At 42.3% G+C, this 9,508-nt stretch overlaps 1 protein-coding gene across 1 annotated transcript; it reads right to left on the bottom strand.

Moving 5' to 3' along the window:
- Nucleotides 1–291: 291 nt before the first annotated feature.
- On the bottom strand, nt 292–8,312 carry chtf8 (CTF8, chromosome transmission fidelity factor 8 homolog (S. cerevisiae)). The gene is made up of 2 exons (XM_052097819.1): nt 8,231–8,312; nt 292–674 (listed from the first exon to the last, which is right to left on the bottom strand). The coding sequence occupies exons 1-2, from the start codon at nt 8,255–8,257 to the stop codon at nt 441–443; spliced, it is 261 nt and encodes an 86-aa protein (XP_051953779.1). The 5' UTR covers nt 8,258–8,312; the 3' UTR covers nt 292–440.
- Nucleotides 8,313–9,508: the final 1,196 nt, after the last annotated feature.

Here is a 9,508-nt window from a genome sequence, read left to right as displayed (position 1 = left end):
CAAACACTTGTAGGTGAGGTTTTGATCAAATAAAACTTCCAATTTTATAATGTGTGATTTGTTCGTTTTCTTTGTTCTTACTGAATTATTGTTCACCTGACAGGTAAAAATGTTTTAATGGAAAATAAATTACATTTTTCTTCAATAAACACACCATGAGAACATTGTCAGTCAACAGTAAATCTGCTTACATTCGTCCAATGTTCAATAACACTGTTAAATTCACATCTGTGTAAGTACACCATTGAAACCTAATTCACAGATTTATACTGTGAATTAATCAGTGATCAGATAGTATTAATACTCAATGAGACAACTTTTCATCCTTTGTGATTTCAAACAGTTAAGAGGTTACTTGAATCCAGCAGTAGAAATGATTACAGAAGTATGGATTCTGAATGTCTGTGCCAATCAGTCAGTCTGTTATATTGTGAAATCGGCTACACTTTCTTCGGTACATTAGTGGTGATTGGTTTGGGTCGGTTTTTAAAGAAGAGCTCCTTTTTAATGAAGGCAGAGACTGTGTAAGATGTTGGTTTCTCTTGGTTGGTTTCCAGAGTTTCCTCTGCATTCTGAGGGAGTCCCGAGTGCTTCATCAGAACAGGAAAGGGCTTCTCCAGTTTGACTTGTTTGCAATAAAGCATGTGATGTCCAAATATAAGGACCAGAACACCCTTGGAGAGAGGACAGAATACATGGCAGGCCATTAACTCACAGTAGGAATGTCACACCAAACACTGAAAAGTTTATATACCCAAGTTGCTTTTTGCAGGTTAAAAAAAAAAGTTTACATTTATATTTGTAATTTTTGCACTTTTTTGTCCTCTTAATCTTGGAAGATTTTTTTCTATGGATATTATGTGTTATCCTTTTCTTTCCTTGGAGACCATTAAATCACAAATTTACCATCAGTAAATAGATACAGAAGTGTTTTCATCATTTCAGACGAATTTCAAATCAATCAATTGTCCTATCAAATAGGACAGAATAAATGACAATTCAAGGGGTACTGCAGGAGTTAGAGTACTTAAAGGTGCACTGCACTCAGTAATTTGCCTGGATGCTGCATCATTCAAATACAGTAGTTCCCTTACGACTCAGTCCACTCGACATTGCGTTTATTAATGCATATGGGAGTGCCTTCACACACAACCTATTTGAAACCTCTCTACAATATTCTAATATTGGCTATTGTGTTGGAGCCCCGCCTGTTTTGGCGTGAAACTGACCGCTATAAAAACAGGTGCACAGACACCATTTCCTCAGAATTTCTTCCTTCAAGACAGCGATCATCTCTTGTCTCAAAGCCCTCTACCCTTCACCGTCGATATGCACGAAGTCAGCGGACGAAATCTTTACGGCAGCGAGAAGACTCTCCGCTCCCCTGCAGTGCTCCGGCGAACATCTCTCTACCTCGCTGGTGAACGGACCTCAGCATCCTGATTCTCCGGCGCGTGACCTTATACGGCATATGCCATCCTCTTTAATGTGGATCATGGGAAAGAAAACAGTTAAGCCCAATTACCCCCTGTGGAGGAGGCGGTAGCGGCACACCTCTTCCCTGGTGGGAAAAGCTTACTCAGCAGCAGAACATGCTGGATCAGCACTCCACACATTGGCGGTGCTCCAGCGCTCCTGACGGGCACAACCCTTTGAAGCGGAAAGCAGAGCCTGCGATTCCCTACATTTGCATTCATTGCAAATGCACGGGATGCTCACACATTCTCAATAAAGAGCCCCTTTTTCCTCTTCAAAGCACACACATTATGTGCAACTGCTTCCAATAGTGAGCGTCGCATCATATCAATGGTGAGCAAACCAAATTGCCCTCTGTCCCATTATGCAAATGCGTGGTGAGCCCTAACGGGTATTTTAGAATGGGTGCAAAAATTATCGAACATGGTTATACGATCCAATTTTGCACACCGGCCACCCCATTTCAACAGCATTCTGTCTTCCACGGTTTCGTCCGATGACACGCCAGTGTTATGAGCCTAAATATCGTGAAAAACTCTATAGAGATTGCGTAAAATTTTCAAACACAAAAATGGTTTTACAGCTTTATTTTCTTGTTCCAAAGAAAGACGGCAGGCTTCAGCCAATCCTGGATCTGATGCATTTAAATCACACACTTATAGAGCGCCTATTCAAAATGATTACTCAGAAATGGGTCTTATCACATGTATGCCTCACGATTGGTTTGCACTGATAGATCTGAAGAATGCGTACTTTCGTATCCAAATTGTACGACATCACAGGATGTTTTTGAGGTTCGCGTTCGAGGGAACAGCGTATCAATTCAAAGGCCTGCCCTTCGGACTGTCTTTGGCTCCTCGCACATTCACAAAGCACATCGGTGCGGTTCTCGCTCCTCTAAGACTGAGCGGCATGCGCATCTTAAACTACCTCGCCAATTGGCAGTTACTGCCGCAATCGGAGGCTTTGTTATGCCAGCACAGACTTACTGCTTCAGCCATTCAACATTGTCAGTCTCAGTTCAAACTGGGGAGAACATTTCCACTGAAGCTTGTTTCAGAAAGCATTGGGATTTGTGGCGGCGGCATCATTCCATTAGGTCTCTTACACATGAGAACTCTTCAGTGCTGGCTGAAGTGCCGTGTGCCGCGATGTGCTTGGCACCAAGAACGTATGTGCATCACTATATCCCGCCGCTGTATAGCTGCTTTAGCACCACATTTTACCAGCGAGGTGTCGCGCTGGGCCAAGTGTCACGCAGTGCCTAAGGCCATCCGCTGTATTTCTAGCCTTAAATGTATTTCAGTCAGAAATATCAAACTGTCATGTCCTGGTTCACTCAGACAACATGACAGTTATAATAAACCGCCAAGGTGGAATTCAGGAGACTTCATCCTCAAACTGTATTGAGGATTTGGGAAAAATCTGTCAAAGCAGAAATCGATCTATTTGCCTCAGTGCAGAATACCCACTGTCCCCTCTAGTACTTGAAATCCCAAGTTGTCAGGCAGAAAGTGGTGACCACGGATGCTTCCAACACAGGTTGGGGGGTGGTGTGCGATGGACACCCAACTTTTAGAACCTGGACAGGTGCGAGGAGGGCGTGGCACATCAACCGCTTAGATCTATCGGCTGTAATTCTAGCCTTAAAGGCTTTAAGTCAGAAATAGTGAGCTGTCATGTACTGGTTTCCTCAGTCAACATGACAGTTGTGGCATATATAAACAGCCAAGGCAGAATTAATTCACCACCACTGCCGAGAATGACGCATCACCTCCTCCTATGGAGCGAGCATCATCTCTCCCTGAGAAATGTCCCAGGCTGCCTGAATTACGGCACGGGCCTACTGTCACGCTAAGGGGTGATACCGGGCGAATGGAGACTTCCTCAAATTATACTGAGGATTTGGGAAATATTCGGCAAAGCAGAAATCAATCTATTTGCCTCAGTGGAGAATGCCCACTGTCCTCACTGTTATTCAAAGATCCAAGCCCCACTGGGAAGGGACGCAATGGCACACAAATGGCCAGTGAAACGCAAATATGCGTTTCCTCCGGTATGCCTGATCCACTCTGTCATATGCAAAGTCCGAGAGGACAAAGGTATGCAGTACGATAAACAGATTAGTGCAGTTGTGAAGGCGAGCTTTTACCAGTTAAGGCTCCTGAGTAAGGTCAAACCATTTCTGTCCAGAGCTGACCTTGAAAAAGCCATTCATGCCTTCATCAGTTCGAGGATAGACTACTGCAATGCCCTCTACATTGGATTGAATCAATCACTTCTCAATAGGCTTCAACTGGTACAAAACGCAGCAGCATGTCTCCTCTGCAATGCCACCAAACGCTCACATATCACCCCGATCCTCCGCTCGCTCCACTGGCTCCCGGTGCGGTTTAGGGTGGAGTATAAGGTCCTGCTGTTCGTGTTCAAGGCCATTAACGGTTTGGCCCCGGCCTATCTCACAGAATTACTAACGGTCCACCAACCAGCCAGAACCTTGCGCTCCTCTGAACACACCTCTCTGGTGATTCCAAAGTCTAAATATAAAAAGTTTGGAGGTCGGTCATTTGCCGTCCAGGGCCCAAAACTGTGGAACGCACTTCAACCACACTTACGAAGTATCACCATGTTGAGTGTTTTTAAATCGCAGTTGAAAACACATCTATTTAGACAAGCTTTTAACACGTAGCCTCCGACTTGACTCGATTGCTATTTTTATGTACACTTACGTTTTTTATATACTGTTGTCTATTGATGTTTTTACTGGAAAGCGCCTTGTGCACCTTTTGGCTGTTGTAAGGCGCTCTACAAATAAAATTTGATTGATTGATTGATTGATTGACAAGGAAACGGTTCTATTAGTTGGACCGAAATGGCCAACCAGCCATGGTTTCCAGAAATGATGGAGATGCTGTACAGCTCACCATGGGAAATACCACTGAGGAGGGATCTCCTCTCTCAGGTGCAAGGCACAATCTGGCATCCCCAGCCCCAGCTGTGGAACCTGCATGTGTGGCCCCTGAACACACGTCAGAACTGACGTGTTCAGTCATGAACACCATTTTACAAGCCAGAGCACCGTCCACAAGACACCTCTACGCACTAAAATGGAAGGTGTTCACTGATTGGTGTCTCTCACACAGCAAGGACCCAGTAAACTGCCCCATACATGAAATTCTAATATTTCTTCAAGAACGATTAAACACCGGACTCACCCTGTCAAGTGTATGTGGCAACTACAGTGCATCCGAAAGGTATTCACAGCACTTCACTTTTTCCACATTTTGTTATGTTACAGCATTATTCAAAAATGGAATAAATTCATTATTTCCCTCAAAATTCTACAAACAATAACCCATAATGACAACGTGAAAGTTGTCATTATGTTATAAAGAAATTTATAAAAAAAAAAAAATTAAATCACATGTACTTAAGTATTCACAGCCTTTATTTACCATGACACTCAAAATTGAGCTCAGGTGCATCCTGTTTCCACTGATCATCCTTGAGATGTTTCTACAACTTGATTGGAGTCCACCTGTGGTAAATTCAGTTGATTGAACATGATTTGGAAAGGCACACACTGTCTATATAAGGTCCCACCGTTAACAGTGCATGTCAGAGCACAAACCAAGCCATGAAGTCCAAGGAATTATCTGTAGACCTCCGAGATAGCATTGTATCAAGGCACAGATCTAGGGAAGGGTACAGAAACATTTCTGCAGCATTGAAGATCACAATGAGCACAGTGGCCTCCATCATCTGTAAATGGAAGGAGTTTGGAGCCACCAGAACTCTTCCTAGAGCTGGCCGCCCGGCCAAAGTGAGCGATCGGTGGAGAGGGCCTTAGTCAGGGAGTTGACCAAGAATCCGATGGTCACTCTGACAGAGCTCCAGCATTTCTCTGTTGCGAGAGGAGAACCTTCCAGAAGAATAAACATCTCTGCAGCACTCCACCAATCAGGCCTGTATGGTAGAGTGGCTAGACGGAAGCCACTCCTCAGTAAAAGGCACATGACAGCCCACCTGGAGTTTGCCAAAAGGCAACTGAAGGACTCTCAGACCATGAGAAACAAAATTCTCTGGTCTGATGAAACAACCTGCTCATAACCTGGCCAATACTATCCCTACAGTGAAGCATGGTGTGGTGGCAGTATCATGCTGTGGGGATGTTTTTCAGCGGCAGGAACTGCGAGACTAGTCAGGATCGAGGGAAACATTAATGCAGCAATGTACAGAGACAGACTTGATGAAAACCGGCTCCAGAGTGCTCTGGACCTCAGACTGGGGCGAAGGTTCATGTTCCAACAGGTCAACGACCCTAAGCACACAGCTAAGATAACAAAGGAGTGGCTACGGGACAACTCTGTGAATGTCATTGAGTGGCCAAGCCAGAGCCCAGACTTGAACCCGATTGAACATCTCTGGAGAGATCTGAAAATGGCTTTGCACCGACACTCCATCCAACCTGATGGAGCTTGAGAGGTCCTGCAAAAAAGAATGGGAGAAACTGTCCAAAAATAGGCGTGCCATGCTTCTAGCATCATACACAAAAAGACTTAAGTATGTAATTGGTGCCAAAAGTGGTTCAACAAAGTATTGAGCAAAGGCTGTGAATACTTATGTACATGTGATTTTTTTTTTGTTTTCTTCATTCACATTGTCATTATGGGTTATTGTTTGTAGAATTTTTAGGAAAATAATGAATTTAATCAATTTTTGAATAAGGCTGTAACATAACAAAATGTGGAAAAAGTGAAGCACTGTGAATACTTTCCAGATGCAATGTAAATCTTCATATCACGCACATGAAACTGGCACCTCTATAGGCAAGCATGATTTAATCATAAAGTTCCTTAAAGGAGCAAGACGATTAAACCCACCTTGGCCGGCTACAGTCCTGACTTGGGACTTTGAGACTTTGGCTCTGTTGATTTGCACATGCTCTCCATTAAGACCACACTACTGCTGGCTCTGGCCTCAGTAAAACAGGTAGGTGACATGCATGCATTATCAGTCGACAATTCATGTTGAGTTTGGCTCTGGTCTTTCAAGAGACACTGTCAAACCCAGGAAAGGCTATGTACCCAAGGTCTTGACCACACCCTTCAAATGCAGGTGGTTTACCTTCAAACCTTCTTCCCTCCTCCTTTTAATTCAGATGAGGAACAATCATTGCATTAGTTATGCCCTGTGCGGGCACTACTCATACTGTCTTATCAGCCCTTTATATGCTATGGAGGATGCACAAAAGGAATGTCTGTCTCCAAGCAAAGACTTCTCACTGGATTGTCCATGCAATTACCCTGGCTTATGAGTCAGACTTGCCCAATTGGTGTTAAAGCACACTCAACTAGAGGCATGGCCTCCTCATGGGCATGGATGAATTATGTATCCTTACAAGACATATGTTTTGCAGCAGGATGGTCCTCGCAAAAACACATTCCCAAGGTTTTACAACCTAGACATAACGTCTCTTTCTTCACAAGTCCTCTCTGTTTAGAGCACTTGCTGGGGCGGCTGTGGCTCAGGTGGTAGAGCAGGTTGTCCACTAATCACATATTGCAGTCGCAGTTTGATTCCTGGCCCACACGACTCCACATGCCGAAGTGTCCTTGGGCAAGACACTGAACCCCAAGTTGCTCCCAATGGCAGGCTAGCACCTTGCATGGCAGCTCTGCCGGCATTGTGTTTGAATATGTGTGTGAATGGGTGAATGAGATGCAGTGTAAAGCACTTTGAATACCGCTATGGTTAAAAAGGTGCTATATAAGTGCAGACCATTTACCATTTAACAATTGCTATTCATTGGCCATATATATATATATATATATATATATATATATATATATATATATATATATATATCCCTTTAAGTACAGGCTCCCCATCATTTACACATCTGCCTGCATTCAGGCCGTTATAATTTATGTTTCCACTCTGGGAAGTTATGTTGTGTAGTGCGGCGTGATGGGATTTTGTTCCCCATATGCGTTACTAAACGCAATGTCAAGTGGACTGAGTCATAAGGGAACGTCTCGGTTAGGTACGTAACGAGACATTGCAAATGCTAGTCGCACTACAAGACTCAGAGTTCTTGAGGCACGAGCGATGCGCTCCTTGTTCTCAGTCAGAAATTCTGAGGAAATGGTGTCTGTGCACCTGTTTTTATAGTGGTCAGTTTTATGTCAAAACAGGCAGGGCTCAAAAACAATAGCCAATATTAGAATATTGGCATTATTTTAGAGAGGTTTCAAATAGGTTGTGTATGAAGGCACTCCCATATGCGTTAATAAACGCAATGTCTCATTCCCTTTGTGTCAGGGAAACAAGGTTATGTACATAAACGAGACGTTTTCAGATAACAATACCATATAGAAATACAATATGCACCGTGTACCATGACTAATTTAATATATAAAATAAAGTGTCCAATAACAGGAAAGTTACTGAGATTAAGCAAGTAGTATTTGGCTAGTCATGTGACGTTAACATGTCTGCCCCAATAAGGGCACCATATTTAGAATAAAATAGCTTTTATAAGGTTACTGATATGACTGAACTCTTCATCTCACATGAGTGGAAATTATTTTATACAGATGTTTCAAAATAACCATTAATTTCTTTAGAAGTAAATATTTTTAAATGAGCGAGTGAACCTTTAAGAAATGTAAGCAAACAAACTGATCTGTGTAGACCATTACTTCTTTCTCAGGAATTCACCTAAGCAATATATTATTAGTGTAAAACAAACCTCTTTTGTGTAGTGGAAGTCTCCCATCAGACGTCCAGCTAGTCATGTGTTCTGTCTGAACACCCACCACTTCTCCCTGAAGCTCCTCCTCAACTGCATTACTGCAGAACACATCATAAATTAGCTCCAAGAAAGGAACAAGCACTTTTATATCCTGATGTAAAAACAATGGACCTACCTTGATATGACTATCTGAACCATTTTTTTATGACCAGATTCTGACCAGGATTCACAAATCACACTTATTCCTGTGTTGACCTTAATTGGGGGATCAAATATTCACCCAAAATTCCGCATTTGATAATCTACGCGAATGTATAGAGATATCCTCTGACATAATGAAGCTCTCACAGTAGTCACTCACTTTTTAGACAGCAAATATTCCACCAGTAGCTGTTTTGTTCCACTAGAGGGCAGTTTTGAATGTCCCTGTTCAACTTGCTTTTGGCAAGAATTTCTGAGATTGAAAATGAAAATGATTTAGTCCTCAACGTCTTAAAAATTTTTGTTAATTTATGTGACATTTCAAAAATAAATCATTTTGTAACTAGGAAAATATATTTTTTTCCCTCAGGATATCCATCTCATGAACAGTTAAAACTGCCCCATTGAGCAATAATTGTGTGCAATTACAGTCCTCTTTTTATATTTATCCAACACATCCAACCTCTTCTGCCACTGCATTCCCTTGCACTGTATACAGGTGCTGGTCATATAATTAGAATATCATCAAAAAGTTGATTTATTTCAGTAATTCCATTCAAAAAGTGAAACTTGGATATTATATTAATTACACACAGACTGATATATTTCAAATGTTTATTTCATTTAATTGTGATTAAAACTGACAACTAATGAAAATCCCAAATTCAGTATCTCCAATTATTTGAATATTACTTAAGACCAATACAAAAAAGGATTTTTAGAAATGTTGGCCAACTGAAAAGTATGAACATGAAAAGTATGAGCATGTACAGCACTCAATACTTAGTTGGGGCTCCTTTTGCCTGAATTACTGCAACAATGCGGCGTGGCATGGAGTCGATCAGTCTGTGGCATTGCTCGGGTGTTGTGAGAGCACAGGTTGCTCTGATAGTGGCCTTCAGCTCTACTGACACGGAACACTGTGAACAGCAAGCCACTTTAACAATTAACTTTTGTGTCTTGCCACTTTGTGCAAGGTGTCAATGGTCGTCTTTTGGACAGCTGTCAAGTCAGCAGTCTTCCCCATGATTGTGTAGCCTACAGAACTAGACTGAGACCATTTAAAGGCTTTTT

Source organism: Xyrauchen texanus, chromosome 29 (genome assembly GCF_025860055.1).
Source record: "Xyrauchen texanus isolate HMW12.3.18 chromosome 29, RBS_HiC_50CHRs, whole genome shotgun sequence".
Classification (NCBI taxonomy): Eukaryota; Metazoa; Chordata; class Actinopteri; order Cypriniformes; family Catostomidae; genus Xyrauchen; species Xyrauchen texanus.
Note: the sequence above shows the minus strand (reverse complement) of the source record. Positions and strands in the feature narration are given on the sequence as shown.